The sequence below is a fragment of the Phascolarctos cinereus genome, unplaced genomic scaffold (assembly GCF_003287225.1).
Source record: "Phascolarctos cinereus isolate Bilbo 61053 unplaced genomic scaffold, phaCin_HiC Scaffold_2;HRSCAF=192, whole genome shotgun sequence".
Taxonomy (NCBI): Eukaryota; Metazoa; Chordata; class Mammalia; order Diprotodontia; family Phascolarctidae; genus Phascolarctos; species Phascolarctos cinereus.
Genome location: NW_027555625.1, coordinates 242,039,371 through 242,061,084, shown reverse-complemented (window position 1 = coordinate 242,061,084; position 21,714 = coordinate 242,039,371). Strand labels below are relative to the sequence as shown.

The window sequence follows — 21,714 nt, the reverse complement described above, 5'->3', positions numbered from 1 at the left end:
CTAACTAGCTGTGTGATCTGGGGTGAGCTGTTCCAATTCTCTGGGCATCAGTTTTTTCCTCTGAGAAGTGAAAGGGCTGGACCAGAGTGAGTATGAGGCTTCTTATCCCTCTCATTCTGTGATTCCAATTCAAACAACATCACACATCAGATGCAGAAGAAGAAATGGAAGCTTGTGTCTCAATCCTCCTTAAATTACCCATTCAAAATGAATGTACAATGAAACTTCCATTAAATATGTCCAGAGCACAGAATTTATTAAACATAATACTGAGCCAAATGATACAAAAGTGGACACTTTGGCCTGGCATGTGCTGCCTGACTGATACAGACCATGTGAATACATGATGTAAAGAACTTGTTTAAACTATAGCAGTAGTCAGCCTTCTCCTCAAGAGTATATAATTACTACATAACTATATAAACTTATTACATGTCAGAAAACAAAAATACACAATGGGAAGTGTTCTCCCTGCATCAGCTTTTAAAATTAATGCCAAAACAGAAAATATAATACACAAGAAAAATGGAATGAAGTTTTTTTTTTTACTACATCTGTTTAATAAAGGTACAGGTAGAATCTCACTACTAGAAATTAGAATCAAATACACATTAAGAACTGTAGGAATTATCAAGAAGAAGTGTGGAAAGCACGCCAGAGATTAATCTGATTTTTAGAAAATCTCTTCAGTCACTTACAAAGGGGGAAGAGCATTTCAACAGATCCTTTTGGGTTTCTGGTAAGATGTTTCAAGCAGTAACATCAGATCCTAGATGCAGGGCTGGGAAGAATCTCAGAGGTGATCTAGTTCCACTCCCTGTTTATAGGTGAGCCAGCTGAGGGCCAGAGAGGTTAAGTAAGGGACTTGTTCAAGGTCACATAGTAGCAGAGTTGGGATTTGAACCCAAGTCTTCTGATTCCAAATCCAATCACTCTTTCCACTGCACCACACTGCCTCTCATTTATGGAGAAGAGAGTTCCTATAACATATAAAGGCAAAATGCTAGCAACAGGAATGAAAACATGTATTCTCTCTTCTAGTATCTGTATGTGAACATTGCAAATACACACGTGAGGCTCTTTTAAGACTCTTATTTATGAGAAGTCTGATAGTGCTTTGGAAAGAAGCAGCCCCTGTACTAATGGTCTCAGTATTATTGGCAAGCAAATTCTGACTGGAATCAGTCAAACAATACACTCCCTCCCCCCCCCCCATGATAGGGGCAGGGTAGGGTGGAGATGTTGAATTCCAGAGGAGTAACAGCTGAATTTAATTTACTTCTAAAAACAACGCCCTAAAAATGCAGGCAGTTAAACAACAACAAAAGAAACTAGGGTTGGTGTAGGAAACATGCACAGCAATTTATCACTTTCTTAAGTAACAAGCCTTATTAATTATGAATAAGTAATAGTTATATCTCTCTCTGCCTTGCCTATCCATACAGATGATAGTTGAAAGGAAACACAATGGAAATTTTGTTTCCTCTTGGGGAGAAACAGCATGCTCCGAGTTTTCTCTATGACCCATGCTTTTGGCCTAGAAGGAGATCAGCATAGGTGTTGGGCCGCTCCCTAGTCTGAATGCTTGTCAATAATCAAAGCAGGGTTTGAGCTAATGATAGCATCAGTCCAACACCAACATCCATTAGGCAATGATTAAATACATGTCAACCCTTTGGTATAATAAAGCAACTGTAATAAGACATTGTCACAGTATCATTGTTTCCCGGTTTAAAAAATGGCATTTGTCTAGCAGCAACAGATTATTATCCTGGGTGCCATTTTATTCCACCATTATGTTTTAATCAGGTCATTGTATACCATAGAAACATTCCAGGGATTATAACTGCAAACATTTATGGCAAGTTAGATAATAGCTATATTTTGTTTTACCAAAATGCCTAAATATAGAAGTAATGCAAACATTTTCCAATAAATTGGTTTTACTAAAAAAAAAAGTCCAAATTAATTAAATTACTCATATGGGAACCTGATTCCACAATGAACTATTATAATAAACCAAGAATTAAAATAATATCCCTGTAATGAGTGTAAACTAAACCCGAAACATAAGTTCTACAGATTTGTCTTCAAAATCCATAAAGGAAACAAAGTTGAAAAAGCTACTGTCATATGGAGAAATGCAGGCAGTTCTACATTTTTTTCTAATATTATTGAGAGTGGAAACACATGGGTAAAGTGTTAATGGGTAGACATTTAAAAAATGTAATGCTAGATGTGTTTCTCAGATACCCAATCTACCTCCTTAGTTGATATCTGCCTCCCCCACCCCCATTTTCCCACTATTAAGCTCACCATATCTAGCTCCATCACTGTCTCTCCTAGAAATGCAGTATCAATTTAGGGAGAGGTATAAAATACCCATAGTCATAGCTACATTTTGACACAAAATCTGTGCTGCCACTTCAGTAAGTGATGTTAACAGCAAAAAGTCTAAAAATATGCATTTTCATGAATGGCTGTAACTTCACACACAAGTTAGAGTGTATATGTGCTAGCTTATCCACAGTGCAGCTTAAGTCACTATACTGAGCCAAACTGATAATTTTCTTTATAAAAGACTTCCAAATTCAATCCCAAGGAGTCCTGAAGGCTTTCAGATATGAAGAAAGTTTAGACAGCATAATTCTACCATTCTACTTCAGACACGAAAGGCTTTTGAATTATATTTCTGACTATTTCATTCATATGAAAAATAACTAAATCTAAGATGAAGAGAAACTAATCAATACAAAAGCCCGCACTGATGCTCATGCCCTTATAACTCTGTACACCTGTCCCAGAAACATAAATAAGTATGAAGTACAAGCATCTCTAACACTGCATACAAAGGAAGTTTAGATGAAGTCCTACTCCTAATAGCTACTAAACAATAATATTCAACTTTATTCAGAGGTTCACAACCCCTGGATTTTTCAACTTTGTTCCTTTTATGGATTTTGAAGACAAATTTGTAGAACTTACATTTCAGGTTTAATTTAATTATAGGAATATTACTTTAATTCTTAGTAAGTAATAAAGTAGGGGTTCTTTTTAAAGAAAAATAAAAGGCCTTCCCCCTCCCCCCAAATCTAATCAGGCTTATATGAACTCTGAGGAAAACAGGAATCACGTATTCGGAGAATATGCCTTTAAAATCTGAAAAGTTAATTGCAGATCTTATCAGATTTAGGTAGAAAGAACAGAGACTCTCTCAATACAACTCCATTTCTGGTTATCTTAGGAAACAAAGTTTTTCCAACAGTTGTTGTAACTGCAAGGTTATGTCATCCAAAATCTTTCCCATTCTTCTTTCTTTAGCCCTGAGAGGCTGATCAACATCCCGGCCTGAGTGAGAGACATAGGGCAGTGCTATGTAGTGGAAAAATCACTAGGTTTGGAGTCTGAGGAAGTGGATGGGAAAATTCTGGCTTCACTACTACTGTACATATATCCTTAGGCAAGTTCCTTACCCTCACTGGGGGACTCAGTTGCCTCATTTTGTAAAGTGAGGAAACAGACTAGATGATCCAGCTTTAAATTTCATATTTTCAGTACACAAAATCCCAGCAGCTAGATACCCACTAAGAATTTTCTGTTTCCAGTATGTGCAAGTGATAGCTTCCTTTCACTGGCCCATAAGATCAGTATTAGGAGAGGGCTCAAATTTTCCTTGAAGGGCACATACCTATTTTTACTTTTTAAACCAAGCAATTCACAAACAAGATTTTAAAAACAAGCCAGAACAATTATGTAGGCCAACTTTCAGAAGAGACCCTGGAATTAAGAGATAATTTAATAATCAAATATTAATTCAATAGGTAAATGTCAATTAAATGATTAAATGTTAGGGTAGACATTTATCCCACACTGAGCACACAAATGGGAGGATTTCTATGTGCCCAAAACTAGTTGCCATTTTGAAAAATGTCAAACTATTGAAAATGGTACATATGTTACAATGCAGGGTAGTGTAGTAGACAGAATTATTGCACTACAAATCAAGCAGGTATCAGTTAAATCTTTCCTGTGACAATAGTTTGTTGATTGAAGTTAGTGACATGTTACAATCTAGGTTCCCACATGCTAGGTGTTCTTTAATATATTGCCAAATTTTTACAATTTTTCCTTGTGCCATAGCTTGTTCCCAAGTTCACTTGAAGGTGAGTTAGCTTTGAGTGACCACTGCATTCAGGTGGGTGCCAATAACAGCCAATACTTTTGCTCTGTTGCCTTTAGAAGGCAATTTTGCTTTTGCTATTTATTTGAAAACATTTTGGTTTTCATGGATTGCTGGAGGTTTTTCTTTCCCCTCCCCTTCCTTTCTGTAGGTATGAGCCTCTCACTGAAGGTATCAACTGTCAACCAGTAAAATCTACTGTGATTTTTATCAGTACTCATTACTGCCAATGCAAGCAATTTCATAGATCAGGGAGGGGAAAAAAAACCATGCAGGTCAGAAAGAATCATTAAAGGTGACTTTGGCCTAAAACTTCAATTTTAAAAAATATTTACTAGGAATCTACCATATGTGAAGCACTAGGGGATATAAATGATGATGGGTTGTTGTTTTTTTTTAAACTGCATTTAGGATGCCACTATAATCCCCATGGCTGAGGTTCCAAGGGAGCTTAAATTCTCAATTTAAAAATATGCTTGATAAAATTTTATGAAACCTGATGACTACTCATGGCTTCCTGCATCTTCTTTATTGAGATGGCCTTCACTGGGGGCTAGATTTAGAGGGCAAGGGCAGAGACCTGAGTAGTGGTTTGTAATTTAAGAACAGAAGATAATCCTATCCCTCCAATCTCTTACCTACTCACTTCCAAATCATCACACTCACTAGAGGTTATCCTTGCTCACTGGTCCTTCTCTTCCACTCCTAGCTTTATTTTAATGGCTTCACTTCTCCCTTCACTGTTTAGAACTAGCCCTTGTCAAAATCACCTCTCTTCCCACCTCCTGTATCTACCTCTCCCCATGCCCATTCCCTCCCTTTCCCACACCCATCATGGCTGATAAGATACCAGAAACACTGATGCTCTAGGAAGCCTATTATGCCTCTCTCTGGCATGTTCTTTGGCTGCTCTAAGGCCCTGAATTTTATACTCTGTACTGATAATAAAAGACAGAAAACCAACTTCTCTCTCAACTCACAAATACAAACACAGAATAGAACCCTAGCCAACAAATAAGAGAAAAGTGTTCATAGGCTGGCAGGAGAAGGAATTGACGTTTTTGCATTTAAATTTTAATAAAAACACAGTCTTCTACAAAATGGGGGCAAATTCTCCATAAATAGGTTGGAATTTTAGAAACTCTGGAACTCAGTGACTTTTACTACCCCCTCCCCCCCAAATAAAACCTCATTCACCATCCTCCTTATAAGTTTATTGGGACAGTACTCCCTTTCTTAAAGTTTACGCAGAAAAAAGGGTGTATGACAAAGGGCCAGGAGAATCTTAAAATCCCAACTCAAGAAATATATCCTTGTCTTAGTTGTATGAGGCCCTACCTAGAAGTTGTGAAAACACATACACACACAAATTTTAACAACTATTGTGGATATCTTTTACTTTGTTTAACCCAATTTAAAGACGCGGCTTTGCGCACTCACATCATTACAGGGTATCCCAAAAGTCTTAGTGAAGTTTTAAGGTATTTCAACTTGAAACTTCATTAAGCTATTCAGACCTAAACCTTTGCTAAGGCTTTGAGACACCCTGTGTTTTAGTGCTTGGTCCCTCCTTCTATAGCAACGCTGGAGGCCAGCTTACACAGCGCCTCATAGGCTGATATGTTCAAGTTTACAGCTCTGTTCACCACAGGGGCTCTTGGTGCACAAGGAGGGAGCTCATGGGGAGTGGCTTGCTGAACTGGCACCCTTCCTTCAAGGAAGATCCTGTTCTGGGAAGCACCTAAAATACCTGGGTCATGCTAAGTTTCTTAGTTGAACTAGTCCATCTTTACTCTTCTTATCTTCTTTCCTAACAGCTAAATTCATACACAGTCCAGTCCATGATCAGTCAACAGAGCCTAATTTCACTTCTTAATTATTTCAGCTGTTTCACTTAAGATCTAAGGTTTCCTTCTCTGGAAATACAGTAATTAAAAAAATTCTAGATCTGAACGGGGGGCAACAGGCCTTAAAGATTCCCATCTTTAACAAGCCACTTAAAATGTTAGCAGTTTCATGTGTAGTCCTTTCAGTTAAGACCAAAAGGATCTAAAAAGACATTGCTAAATTAGAAGCATTATGAAACACAGATAGTGCCTGTTGTTTTTAATTAGCTTTTCTCTTGCACATGTGTGACAAAATAACAAAAGAAATCTTCATTTTGGGGCTTTATTTAATTTTTTTTTCTTTTAAAGATGCTACATAGTCCAACAAGATTGGTCATTTACAGCACAGAACTAATTTACAGTCAACTCTCAATTATCTGCTTTGTGAGTTAGTTGGGGGAAGGTTTCCCCTGACCACCAGCCCCTCATTTGGGGTGGGTCTCCTCTCTCCTGCCTCCCAGTTGGCTCCAGGACTATCTCCCCTAGCTACTTCTAGAATACTGCCCCCTCCATACTACTGGGATAACTTTCCATGTTGCTACTCCAATTATGGGCCAAATTGGGGGTAGGGGAGAGAGAGAGGGACTGAGGCCAAGCACAGTGAGGAAAGGTGAAATCAGATGAATTCAAGAGTGACATTAAAATGACATTTTTTTAAAGGTTATCTGCACTATGGCTACTCCCTCCATCAGCAGGGTAATCAAGAGTTGACTATTATTACTACTGGTATAATTTCCCTCCCTTCCCCAAGATAGATGTTATTTATTTACATAGAAAAACATTTCCTGACCGTTGTTTTCCAATGTTCAAATAAGTCAAAAGTCCATTTATGTAGTGCCCCCCCCCAAAAAAAAAACCAGTAGGAGACAGAAGGATCCCATAGCTCTCCAGCAGCAATGACAGGTCAACCCACCAGCCTTAGAGTGGTGATTTCTATACCATAGCATTAGTCATAACCTGTGACAATAAGGAAACATGAGATGAAATACATTAAATAAGTTAAATAGGCATTAAACATCTCTGAATAACAGTTTAATTCAACTAAACGAACCAACAGCAGTTTAGCTTGGTCCCTTTAAGAGAACAAGGCAAGGACCTTTCTCCTAAAATGTTGTGTACTATTAATCGATATATGCCTCATATTGGTGACTAGCACATTCAAGGCTGTCACTTAATTCTTTTCAGCTTCTGACTCAATTCACTTAAGTTCCCAAAAAATAACTGGTAACTTGCACAGAACTGAAGACATGGACAAACTTTTAAGTTTATGAGCAGTATGTATGGTGGATTGATATATTTTACAGAGATTCCTGCCCCTTCCTGCTTAGCTCTGGTTCCCACTATCAGAAGGGGGGAGCTCTAGCAGTTAAGGAACCAGTTTCTCATTTTAAAAGAGGTAATCCAGCAACATGTACCAAGGTCTAAAAATATTTAAAATTGCATTTACAACTTATCATTTGAGTATTAACCATGATTTTCCTTGTCATCTAGTAAAGATCATTCTTTTTGCATTTGGTTTTTGCCCCGATTACTCACTGTACGTTTCAAACTTTCTAGATTATGTTATGTTATATTTGTGCGGGGGGGGGGGGTAATTTAAAGGCAAGACCTGTGAGATGTCAAACATTAATTTCTTTGTTATGAATAAGTTTAAATCCCATGATATGGCAGATCCATCAATCCAATTACCAGCCTTTGCATGCTGCCTCTATAAGGCGATTTTCCCTATAATTACACCAACGATGAAGAACAAAACAACCAGAGCCAAAAGTCGGGTACTAAGCCCTTCTTCCTTCACGATGGTGGCTGAGGCAGAAGCTGGGCTGTTGCTCGGCAGTGTCTTCCTCATCCGCAGCCCATCTTCTTCCTGTCGAAATAAATCCAGATTTACCGAAAAAAACCCCAAAGTGCTAGAAATGAGTTGGTTGTTTCTGCTGACTATATGATTATGGCTTGACTGGCTTCACCTCCCAATAACTGACTTACCACTCACTATCCCTGTGACAGGACACACCCAATCATGATAAAGAACATTATGTCAGTACTAATGCTACAACTATTTGTGGGATGATAGAGTTAAGTGCTGGAAGGAACCTTAGCTAACATCTAGTCCAGGGTGCACTGCAGATGTTAAGGCCCATGAGTTAAGATTTTTTTTTTTTACATTTTTACATACAGTTTTATTGTGTTAAAAAAAATGCATAAACCATTCTTACCTCTGTGCTCGCTAAGCCATAGCTGGCTGACCCTTGATCTAGGCCAATTTCCTCACTGAAAAGAGGTAGGAAACTGAGGCCATGATAAGTTATATGATCACACAGGTAGTGGAGCAGTTACAAAGAGAAGCCAGGTTTTCTGACTCCCAAAATTAATGCTTCATTATGCCACAATGTAACAGAGTGGGAAAAGCACTGGCTTTGAATTCAGAGGGCTTGGATTCAAATCCCACTTTTTCCACTTATTCCATGTGTGACCTCGGGCAAGTAACTTCATCTCAATCTCATCTCTAAAATGAAGGAGTTGGCTTCTAAGATTGCAATCAGCTCTAAATCTATGATCCTATAACATAGAACTATATTGTCAGTCATGATGCCTGGTTCACTTCTCCATAAATAATTCATATTTCCAACCCTTTCTCTGGGCCTCAATTTCTGCCTTGGTAGAATGGAAGGAGGAGTGACTAGATACCTTTAATACCCTTTTAAGCTCTAATTGCCTGTTTCAGTGATAACCTGCTAGCTCTGAAGGCAGGGGTACAATAAGAAACCTGAAGGTTAGAAGCCCTAGAAATTTTCTAATACAGAAATAGCTGAAGGCAACAATACTTGCTGATTCACAAAGAGGTGAATTTTAAGGATACTGTTAATGAAAAATGAAAGTTGCATTTTTTATTATAACCTCAAATATGATTTTTATCTCAGACTCCTAAACTCCTCTCCACCCCCATACACACATGCAGACACATGTGAGAGGAGATATAAGAAATCCAACAGTGCAAGAATTCAGTAGGAGGAAAAACCTCCCTTCACTCTTCAATGACTCTCTATCACCTATTGGCTAATCAGACTGCAGCACAATTAAATCACTGTTATATGATTAACTTCAAAATCTAGCATGATAAAGAATACATTTTATTTACTTTGTGTAGAGGCTACTTCTACTTATTTGTCACTCGAAAAGTAGAAAAATCCATTTCCGAGGAGTAATACACTAAAAGAAAAGGGGTGGGTGGGTGGGGGTGTGTGTGTGTGTGTGTGTATTTTTTTTAATTTTGGGAGAAGAGGCAAAACTAAAAAAATCCCACAAACCCTTAAGCTTCACATTAAAAATATCCTTTCTAAGAAGTTATTTGTGCTTATACATCACAACTGCTGCAGAGAAAGAAGCTGATGACATTTTCTCAGGAGTCAATGTGCTTAAATCTAAGCAATGTGAATGAATGAGAAGAAAAGTTTAATCCCACTGGATTCCCTGAGCAGCTCTGGGATGGATAGAATTGTACCACATCCAGCAGAAAGAGGCAGGGGTTGAAGAGTCTAATATTGTTCATGTGCCTGTGTGCAGAGAGAAGCAAAGAAAAGAGATCTGTGCATTCACAGAACTTACAGTTATGTCTGGGGAATAATATACACATAAACATCAATAATTTAAAAATAGTATGTGTTACATACCTGAGGTAAAAACAAAGTTCTGTGTGAGAGCAGGTCACTACTAAGTTTGGGAGGAAATATCAGGGATGGCTTCCTATAGGAAGTAGAATTGGAATTGTGTTTTAAAGGATGGGTATGAATTGAGTTGGGGAGAAGAATGGAGTGAGCTGCAGTATTCTAGGCATAAGGGCAGTGTAAGCAAAGATAAAGGTGGGAAAACTGTGCAATGTAAAGGGGATGGTAGTTATACTCTGGCCGAGGCACAAAGTACAAGGAAGGGAATATAATATCAATAACAGCTGACATTTATACTATACTTTAAGGTTTTCAAAGCATATTAAATACATCATCTCAAGCCTCACAACAACCCTGTAAGGCAGGTACCACAGATGTTATTATTTCCATTCTACAGACAAGGAAATGGAAACTTAGGAAAGGTAAGTGACATGCTTATGGTCACATAGCTAGTAAATGTTGGAAGTGAGATTCCAAACCAGGTTTTCTTGATTCTAATTCTTAAAACTCTACCTATTGCAACATATTAAGAATAGGCTATAAAAGTAGGGTGGTGCCAGATTATGGAGGAACTTGCATGCCAGGCTAAGGAGTTTGAAATTGACTTGGCAGGTAATAGGGAGCTCATAGAAAAGTATTTGAGTAAAAGGGTGACATGACCAGATATATGCATAAGAACGACTAATCTGGCAATGGTATGAAGAATGAATGAGGGAGAGAGGAGATGGGAAGGAGAGGAGAGAGAAGGAGGAGGGAGGGAGAGGAGGAAAGAGAAAGGGAGGGAGGAGAGGTAGGAGAAAAGGGAAGGAGAAGAGGAAAGGAGGCAGGGAAGGAGGAGAGAGAAAGAGGGAGAGAGACAGAGACACACATCCAGAGACAGAGAGACAGAGTAAGAATGTTAATGAATGGAGATTAGAATTGCAGCATAGTTCAGGGACAGTATTAAAGAAAAGTTAAGTTAGAGTGGGAATTGTTGTAATAGAAAGGGAGGGACATGTGAGGTATTTTGGCACAAAAAAAGTTTTGTTTTAGACATGGTGAGTTTGATGTATTGGTGGGACATTTAGGTAGACAAGTCTTCTGGGCAATTGGATATATGGGGCCGAAATAAATCTGAGTCAATAATCTGTGGCGATATGCTTGTGGAAACCATGTAGGAGTAGATGAGATTACCAAGGAACAGAATTTAAAGAGACAAGAGAAAGGAGAAATGGGCAGAAATTTGGAAATATATACTTTAAGAAGTTAGGAAAAGAAACTAATAGAGAAGTTAGAAAAAGAATTGCTGAAGAAGTAGGAGAAACAAAATGTAAAATGCCTCTGAAATAGAATTCATATTTGTAGAGTGCTTTAAAGTTTGCAAAATGCCACACACACACACACACACACACACACACACACACACTCACACACACACAATCTCATGAAAACTCTGTGAACAAAGTAAAAGCATGCTTGTCCTCACTAGACAACTGAGGAAACAGCTGTTCAGAGGGCTTAAATGTCACACAGATAGTAAAATGTCCAAGACAGAATTTGAAATCATGTTTTTTGACTCCAAAGCTAAGACTCCTAAACTCCTCTCCACCCTCATACACACATGCAGACACACTATTCCCTGTGAGAGGAGATATAAGAAATCCAACAGTGCAAGAATTCAGTAGGAGGAAAAACCTCCCTTCACTCTTCAATGACTCTATCACCTATTGGCTAATCAGACTGCAGCACAATTAAATCACTGTTATATGATTAACTTCAAAATCTAGCATGATAAAGAACACCTTTTATTTACTTTGTGTAGAGGCTATTTCTACTTATTTGTCACTCAAAAAGTAGAAAAATCCATTTCCGAGGAGGAATACACTAAAAGAAAGGAAAGAGCAAAGCAAGAAAGAGTATTAAGAAACAAACGATGGTCAACAGTGTCAAAGCTACAAATAAGTTCAGGAGGATGATGGGGGAAAATATCAATGGAGTTAGAGACTTAGAAACCATTGAGAAAAGGTTCAGTAGAGTGGTGGGCTAGAAGCCAGACTGCAAAGAACTGATGACAGAGTGGATGGCACAGACATGGAAGCATAGATAGGCAACTTTTTCCAAGGAGTTCAGGTCTTGGCGGAATATAGTGATAGAAAAGGACAGGATAGAAGGGTAAAGGGAAGCTTTTGTTAGGACTGGGGAGACCTGACCATATTTATAGGAAGATAGGAAGGGTTCAGTACAAAGGGAGAAACTGAAGATGCATGAGATAAAGAGGATAACAGCTTGACCAAGAACCTAAGGGATGTGGAATCTAAGGTTCAGAGAAGGGAATTAGCCTTAGTGATGAAGAAGAATACTTCTTTCTCTGAAAGAAAAGGTAAGCAGAGAACAGGTGATGATTTGGACCAATATTGAGGAATTAAGGAAGAATTGTTAAGGCATTACTTAATCTTCTAAGACAGACTCCATCTTTTTGGTGAAGTACAATAAGAGGTTAGGTCTTCTATCGTTAACTAAGTGGGAAAGGGCTGAACTGAGGTCAGAGGCTTGAAGAGAGAAGGAACAGGTAGTTAAGAGAAACAGAATTTAAGAACTGTATGGCAATAGTTGACAACCCAGCTGCTTATACAACAAATATACTACAGTGGTAGGGGGGCTACTGTCTGAGCTCAATTTTTTAACTTTGTCCAGTAGTCAGGAATCAGGAACAAATAAACTACATGGCAAGTTTTATTTGGGTTTAAATATTATTAGCAGGACACGAACAATAGAAGTTCAATAGGGCAAAGGGTTTTAAGGAAACTGAAATCATTAAAGAGGCAAATTGTGTGATCAAGTATAGATATTAGAGGCTTCTGAAGCCAGAAGAGGGATGACACACAGACAGAATAAGAGTCTAGGGACTGGAAGCCGTACAGAAGACCAACAGCAGTTTTAGTCAGAGTCAGGGAAAGAAAGAGGTTGAAACTAACAGTGAGAATTGAAGTTGGGCAATTCTGAGAGCTGGAGAACACTCACATAACTAGGAGGTTGTTGGATTTGAGGAGGTGGAGGAATCATGTAGCTTGGGTGTTAACATATGACACATCAACATGGATAATGAAGTAGCTATTCATGATGTAAGGGAAAGAGGAGAGGAAAACCATTCACCAGGTAATAAAATGATTATGAAAGCTAAGGAAAGGACCTGGAAGTAGGTACTTCCAGCAACACGAACATGGGAAGAGGATGGTATAAATGAACTGCATGGATGTCAATGGAGGAAGGGCTATAGAGAGAAGATGACAGTGATCTGGATAGGGAAGCTAGGATACCAACCCCTTTTTCCTGGCCCTGAGATGAATGGAAGGTGTGGTCCCCAATGGTGAGGACTGTGCCAAAAAACAAAACATATGTGAAACCAGAAACTGTTCCATGTCTGGAGATCTGAAGAAGATTTAAAAATTTCAACTTAAAAATAAAAATCCACATCATTCCTGCAACAATACTCAGAGTCTGAAATGTTTAATTAGAAACAACCTCCACAAAACCTTGGTTGAAAGATTTCTGTTTCTGAAAGGCTTCACCATTGTTGCATGCTGACTATACAGTGTGCTCTACCATTCAGCTGGGCAATAACACTTCCCCCTGATAGCTCTCTCTCAGGTGAGCTCTCCTAGCACTCTATCTCTCATATATTTAGGATCATAGATTTAGAGCCAGAGAGGACCTTAGAGGCCACATAATTCAACCCCCTCACTGTACATGTAAGAAAACACTGAGGGTGGTTAAGAGACTTACCCAACGTTACACTGGTAGCAAATGGCAGGACTGAGATTTGCTCCAAATCCAGCATCCTTTCCAAAGCTTGTGCTGCCTCTCTTAGAGGACTTTTATTTTTATGACCATTATCTGTCTCATCCCACATCTCCTCCCCTCAAATAGACTGTACATTCCTTTAGGACAGGGAATGAGTCTGATTTAATTTTTGAAACCCCTCCCCCCCCCAATCCCCTGGCTTGCCCATCACAGGCATTCAGTAAACATTGGCTGAACTAAACAACTGTTCCCTGTACATTCCAAAGCCAGAGAAGGTCTGTCCTCACCCTCTAGGAGAATGTCAGAAAACCCTCTTTTACCTTAAATTGTTTGTTTTCCTCCTGTAACCTCTGAACTTCTACTTGCAGCCTTTTACATTCTTCCATTACTTTCTTAGCTTCAGTATCATCCAAAGAAGAACTTACAGATTTAGACATAACAGATGATTCTGTCTTTGTTGCCGTTGTGGACATAATTTTATTTATTTCTACATCATGCTGCTCAAAAGTAAATGAGAGAAAAACTGTCAGACTAAAAGACTTGGGGGGGAAAAAAAGCAAAATTCTCAGTAAAAATTGCACATGGTAGAATTTCATCCATGTGGTAAAGTATCTAATGGATCATTTAATGTAGCATTTTAGCTACTCAGCATCTCAATATCCGTTTTACAGGCAACTGGACCCAAGAAATTATAGTTAAGACTAGAGAAGGAAATCATGCTGAGGCTAATACTTCACAGCATGGAAGAAAAGTACATCATCCTATCAAACTCCTGCTACAGAAAAATTAGGATGCCACAAATGTATAAGTTGAGGAAGAACTGATGACAAGTGATTATGGGGAAAAAATCTGGAAAAAGTCTCCACAATGATTAGACAAAGGACAGGGCTAGAGAGAAGGTGATTTATTTTACTGAAACACAGAATTTTAGAGCTGGAAGAGACCTTGGAGGTCACCTAGCTTCAACTCCTTTTATAGATGAAGGAAAACTAAAGTTCACAGAGGGGGAAAATGGACACTGAAAGTCAAACAGCTAGTTAGTTAGTAGCAGGGTCAAGGACTAGCATTCAGGTCCTCTAAACTCCCTGTCCAGTGTACTTACTGAAAGAATGAAAAACAAATAATCATTAGCAGTTCCAAGAAGTAGGCTGATGATCTTGCAAAGAGGAAGTACTGAGTTGGTTCAAGGAATAGATTAAGGAAATACAATGAGTGAAGGTGGTACAGATGAAAGGCTTAACTCTCTGTCACTGCAACAAAGTTAAGGAACATCTATCTGCTCCTTACCTCTAGATAGTAATTGGTAATCATTTCAAATAGGTTAACTTCTTCCATCATCTACCCCCCAGTGGTATTATTATAGGATCAGAAGTCTAGAGGTAAAAGAGACTTCAGAGGCAATCAAGTGTAGCCTTTTCACTTTATGGATGAGAAAACAGAGGCCTGGGGAAGTTAAGCAACTTGTCCAAGTTAAGGTAGTGTCAGGGGTAGGATTAAAATCCAGGTCCTTTGATGCCCATGCCAATGCAACTTCCACTGTGTCATGACGCTTCCTACCCTGCACATTTAAAATACTGTTTCAGATTTTAGGGAGGACTCTGAAAAGCTGGAGTATGGCAAGAGTAGAGCAGCTGGGATGGCAAAGGGACATGAAACCAGGTTAATATTTCTGATCAATTGGTTTTGATATTTTTAAATGTATGTGTTGACATGGAAGAAATAAAATCATCTATGCACTTAGCTCAAGCCTCAAAAGCAGGTATTTGGACAGAAAAATCTAGCTGAGATAAAGGCATGAGGGAAGCAGTGGTTACCAGCTTCAGGCTGGTCACTCTGTGACTCACCAGGCCCTCACAGTCTACCAACCTGCCAGTCAAGGCAGCAAATTACTCCTTTCAATGTTTTAACCTCTCAACGATTCAACTTCAACATATAACTTAACATCTTTTCAATCCTGGTTTCTTGAGAGAAGGAAAAGTTAAGTGTTTCCAAAGCTGACTTGCATAAAATCTCATTTATTTGTTGACTTCAATTTGATTTCTTTAAACATCAAGCAGAGGAAGGAAATAATGTGCCAAATGAAATCCTAATTTTGTGGGAACCACAGTATGTGAACAAGAATCAGCCCAAAACATTAATCCATCATTAACTCCAGAAAACTACTTACCGGTTTATCATTCTCTGCTGGCAATTCAAACACACACCTAAGTTTTGAATCCATAAGATCTTCTGGTTTTGCCTCCTTCCACTAAAACAATTTAAATTTGATAATCAGGACATAATAAAGCTGCTGGGAAAAGATTAGGACTTTCTTCCTGTAACAGTTTCAGGAAAATGCACTTAATGTAAAAGCCCAAGTGAAGACTTTAAAAAATAAATGTAGTAAATAAAGTCTGCAGTAAAGAAAAAATAAAATTAAATATATTCATTTATAGTAATATAATCACAAATCCCAAAGCCTCACTGTCTTAAAGCTATCCTAATTTAGTATAAAATGTTCCTTCAGGGATTGGATACAAATCTTAAGGAAAAAACTGCAGCGGCAAAGAGAAAATTTTTTCAAATTACAGTCCTTCGTAAACCCTTTAATGTCTATTGAGATAGGTACCATCTACCTTTCTTTTGCTCCGTTAACATGTTATGCCAAAGGAAGGAAGTCCTACTTTTGGTTAGGATGTTTGCCCAAACTGTGCTCTGTAGAACCCTGATGTTTCATGGGATGTAAAAGAAGGGTTTTGCAGAAAAGTTTTAATGTTGGTGACCAAATTAGGATAATAAGAGAAGGGAAAGCTCTTTCTTCCTTGAGTTTGAGAAGAAAGAGGCCAGGTATGGGGTATATCAATCAGGGAGATATAAAACAAAGGGGAATGAAAAAGGAGAATTGTCTTTTGTTAAGTGGGAACAGGCCACCCTGCACAGTGTCAGAGAAGATTGCTGACATACCTAGAAATGGGTACATAATTAAGGCATGAAGGTGGGATACTGGTAGCAAATGTGACTGTGCCTGAATTTGGAAGAAAAGCCTCCAGAAAAAGTAGTTTGGAAGAGCAGAAGCAAAACCAGCTGCTGACAGCAAAGAAATGTTTGTTAACTCCTACCCCTCCATGTGTTTTGAGTCTAATCACCAATTTACAAGCCAATGGCACTTAAGGACTATGCTTTTTCCCAGAGTCAAGATCAGATTTATTCCGTGTTACCATTATGTGCAGCAGTTTTTATATGAAATCAGGCTAAATTTATTTTACATTGCAAAAAAAAAAAAGCCTCGTGCCACTTTAACGTAGAAGGCACTTCATACTCCTTGTGCTAATGGAGCAGCCTCTATGGGTTCCATCAATACATTTCAAGCCCAAAAGTAACCCTCTGCCCAATCAGTTAGGCAAACTCTAGGCTGAGAAAACAAAATTAAGTTACTTTTTACACCATGACCTTTTCTGCTATGCCTGTTAAACCTGCTATTATTTGGGTGAAGACAATTCACTGAACATTTTAAATTTCAGATTGCTTTCCCCTTATAACTTAGGACATGTCTAGGCTGAGCTCTCTCTCGGGTGTTATTTGCTAGTGAAACATTCAGGGAATAAAAACTAATTTTATTATCAATCCTAGATAAAACAATATGTTAAATCAGAAAAAAATATACATTTCAAAGCAAAAGGAAGAAGACTCTGAACAATCAAAAACCTCTAATACCCCAATTCACCTGATTAAGAAGTAGCATAAACTAGAAAATCACCTCAACAATGCACCAGTAAAAGGTAAAGTATCTGAGGGGCCTCTTGTTATTAATTCTATGAAAGGGAAGATAGCCTACCAACACCATCCAGTTCTCCCTCAAATTTGAGTGAGAGGTTAAAAGTAATGGGGAAGCAGCTCTTCTTTAATTTGTCTCTATGTTAAACCGTCCAAAGTTTCTAGTTATAATGTACCATAGGTTAAAGCAAAATTCTGCAGGCCAGCTGTGCTCTGATGAAGGAAGGTCTGAATGAAAATGCTATATGGATATACATATATAGGGTGGGCTACGTGTGGGAATAGCCTGTAGAATAATGCTTTGATAGATCTATCTATAAATAGATGTATTTATGAAGGATAATTTAAGTGAATGACAAGTAGATAACTGAATTAGCCTGTCTCCATTCCCTGGATGAACCCACTGTTCTATTTTAGGTTGGCTGGCTGTAAAGTGTTGAAAGCTTTGTGGGACATATAATTTGTTGCATCTGTTTATCCTAAGGTGACCAGATGTCCCCTTCTAAAGGGATTGCCCTCTTCAATTACATTTTGTTCCCTTGAATGAGGATCTCCCTTTTATAAGCTGTAACTCTTCACCCCTCCTTTTTTTTCCAAATGTGTAGACAGAATGGCACCTGTCTATGTGAGTGTCTTCTCATTTCTTAGGTACTAAGTCTGTCTTTTATTAGGTAATGTGCTCAGATCCCATGGATGATTTCTTTCTTTCTTTCTTTTTTCTCCCCATAATATAGTGTAACAAAAAAGATGATTGCATATGAAACTGCAAATCTATTATGTACAACTTGCTATTCCTTTTAAATACAGAATAAAGTTATCATATAAATTTCTTTTTAAGGGGAGTCCCTCCAGGACTACAAAGACCCATCATCCCATTTTCCCTCGTGAATTTGTGAAGTTATTTGCTACTACATCCTTATTCAAAAAAGAGAGACAGTTAAATATGTGGTTATTATGGTGAAAACAAAATTGGAGGGTTGAGATAAAATTGAAAAAGCTTAGGTCCCTAGATTCTTGATGGAGAAAAATGAAAAGCCCATTCAAACTGCCAGGGTCTATGGGGCTCCCCACACTGTTTTTTTAGGGGGGCAGATAAAAAATGATAGATTTTAGGAAATACTAGAAAAACAATCTAAAAACTATGAAAATATCACTCATACCTAAATGACTTTTGATTTATTATTTGATTTATTTTTTTTGAAGACTGCAGATACAAATCTGAGCCTAGGCAGTTTTATTTAATTCCTGAAAAAAAAAAAAGAGAAAGAGATGTATTCAGTACTTACTACTGCTTCCATATCTGAGGTGTCAGTCGGAGCAAACATAGATTGAACCATAAACTTGTGTTTACTTTTCTCGTTAGGATCATAATCGAAAGGCTGTAGCATCACTGAGGAAGAAAACATTTCATTAGGCCGAATCAGACTTGCGTTATTTTTGGCCATTTGGTAAGAATAACAATAGCAAAAAGGCAACCCATATGCATTTCTTTTTTTGGGGGGGGGATAAGGAGGGATTACGAAGAGATGAAATCACCAGTTCTTTAAAGTATCTACATTTGCACAGTACTTTATAGAGTTGGTCATATAGCCAGAAAAGGCTAATTTAAGCCTTGTACCTGACACATACTGACTAGGTGACACTGGGCAAGTTGTTTTGTTCTGTTTTTTAACCTTTCAGTGACTTATGCAACTCTCTAAGACTACAGAAAGAGTCAATCGCTGCAAGCTCCCTAAATCAATTAAATCATAGATCCAATCTGTATCTCTTCCTAACATTTAACATCGCTTTTACATCTAATTTGGGCATCCCAATAACCCTGTGTGGTAAGGAGAGTAAATATGATTATTTCTACCTTGCAAATGATGAGACAGACAGAAGGGTTAAGGAAATAATACCACATAATAAATATCTCTTTAGGGTGTGAAAGTTTGCAAAGTTTTTTTTTCCCTCAAAATATTCCTATGAAGTAGATAGGTATTATGCCTGTCTTGTGGGGATTAAGGGAGTGGTGGTGGCAGAATTGAAATACAGGAAGATGATAGGACATGCTCAGGGTTACAAAACTAAACGTCAGAACTCGAATGTGAGTCTTCAAGATCAGTGCCCTATCCTCTACAGCACTGATAAGAATAGAACCTCTTTGAAAGGTTAAGGACCCACAGCAAAATGGAGGCCCAGATGGTTGAAGAATCTAAGCTGTCATATTTCATATTTCCTAATATGAATTACCCAAAATAAGTGAAGAACTGAAAATACAAATGTACCTTTTAATTACAGAAAATAGATTCGAATACTTGAATATTCCACTCATGCCCTTTGAATTGAAGAAGCAGGCAATTATGGCTTAGAAAAGTAGTATAGTCTAATGGATAGTATGACAGAGCTGGAGCTAGAAGACCTAGGTTCAAATCCCACATCTGGGTGACTATGGAAAAGACACAAATTCTGAGTCTTGGCTTTCCCATATGTAAAATAAGGGGGGGTTGGAAGAGATGGCCTTTGATGGTCTCTTCCAGCTCTAAATGAATGATCATAGGTTAAAATATAAGGATTTTTGAAAAGCATTTTAGATATTTAAATTTCATAATAGCTAACATAGAAATGCCTGGATTATATTCCTTTCTCCCAAGAGAATGCAAGAAATAGTTTTCTCTTAAGCATAAGTACTAATGGGGGGCAGCTCGGTAGTACAGTAGATAGAGAGCCAGCCCCGGAGTCAGGAAGATGTTCAAATTTGGTCTCAGATACTTACTAGCTGTTTGACCTGGGGCAAGTCCTTTAACCCTGTTTGCCTCAGTTTCCTCACATGGAGAAGGAAATGGCAAACCACTCCAGTATCTTTGCCAAGAAAACACCAACTGGGGTCACGAATGACAGAAACGACTGAACAACAGCACCAAGTACTAACAAAAGCCAAGAAAGAAAATAAGAAAATACTATCTTAGATTTATACTCCCCCACCCCACCCCCACCCCACACTGGCACACACCCTTCCCTCTGAAACTCTGACCCAGGGAACACCTCTGTTACTCACTGAGGGGAAAGGAATTTCTCTTCTCCATTAAAAGTAACTGAGTTCGTGTTATCATACTCTTTAGGAGTATGTCATTCATGTCAATACATTTTATCTTTAATATAGGTTACATGGTAATGAAGAAGAGAAAATAGAAAGCATGGTAATGAAAATTTTCTTTCCATAAGAAAATCTTGTCACGTAAGACAGTCCAAGCCAATATTTGATAACCAGGATTGATTACATCAATGTGGGTATACTTTGGGTAAAACGATATCCCCTGAAATATAACTACACAGAGGAAAAGTCTGCCATAGCAAGGCTGTAGCTAGTCCGACTGATACCACTCTTATAATATAGGTAACACTGCATTTAACATATTTGAAAGTCGTTTTGCTCTCTGAGATTGTATAATTACATTTCATGGCAGTTCACCTTATTTTCTTCACAGAATTACAAAACCACATTTCTATATGCATCATGGAGACTCAAGGCCTTAGTGGGTCACTCTCATACTTGCTGTAGTCACAGAGAGTTCTTTTTCACAAATGAGGGCAGGAAGAATGTAGAGGAAAAAAACACTAGGAGTCAAACGGCCTTGGTTCAAATTCCAGCTCTTCTATTTACTGGCCATGTGCATGCAATCTTACTTAACCTCTCTGGTACTCAGCTGCTACATTTGCAAAGGGAGAGATTGCACTAGATGATCTCTAAGGCCCTTGCACCTCTAGAACCTATTAAAATGTAAAATATCTCCCACCATATGCCTTTGCTCACAGTGTTCCCCATAAGATGTCCTCTTCTTCCCTCTCCACAATCTCCTTCACTTATGTTACTCTTAAAACCCAACTCAAAATGCCACCTCTTCTATGAAGCCTTCCTAGAACCACTTCAATCAGTCAAGATCTTTCCCCTCAGATCTCATGCATCATTTTTTCCCTTGTACCTAATACACTTAATAACAATAACAATAGCCAACATTATGTAGGACTTACTATGTACTGGGCACTGGGCTAAGCGCTTTACAATTATTATGATCTCATCCAATGCAAAGTATGATATATTTGTTTGTGTGGTTGCTCCCTATTCAGCTAGAAAGCTCTGTGAGGGCAGGACACATTCCACCCCATCCCCCAACCTCAAACATAGTAGATGCTTAAACATTTGTTGAATGTTGGTGGTCTACAAATCCTTAGTCTTTAAAAATGCTCTTGATATATTCCTCACAACATTCATTCAAGTGCTTTTTGCTATGAATGACCTTGTGAGAAGAGAATACTAAGGTAGTCTGGACATTTTTTTTCGGGTGGGGGTTGAACAGCAAGGGAAAGGGAGAAATCAATATGTTAGAAAGCAAACCTTTCTTAAGATAAGTACCTGAAAGCCCCAATCCAACTAAAAGAACAAAATGCTAGTGGGGGCAGCTAGGTGGCA

General features: G+C 38.3%; 1 protein-coding gene across 4 annotated transcripts in view; it reads right to left on the bottom strand.

The window, feature by feature from the left end:
* Nucleotides 1-230: 230 nt before the first annotated feature.
* The window catches only part of VAPB (VAMP associated protein B and C), a 69,315-nt gene continuing 47,831 nt past the window's right edge, over nt 231-21,714 (bottom strand). Inside the window, exons 3-7 of one of the 4 annotated variants that reach the window (XM_020981464.2) lie at nt 18,551-18,654; nt 15,679-15,759; nt 13,832-14,008; nt 7,756-7,933; nt 231-7,023 (exon numbers count right to left, since the gene is read on the bottom strand). In XM_020981464.2, the coding sequence (XP_020837123.1) occupies nt 7,775-7,933; nt 13,832-14,008; nt 15,679-15,759; nt 18,551-18,654 (521 nt within the window). In that variant the 3' untranslated portion in view covers nt 231-7,023; nt 7,756-7,774. Of the gene's footprint in view, nt 7,934-13,831; nt 14,009-15,678; nt 15,760-18,550; nt 18,655-21,714 lie in introns of all 4 variants that reach the window. The other 3 variants (XM_020981465.2, XM_020981466.2, XM_020981467.2) reach the window with 3 other exon arrangements.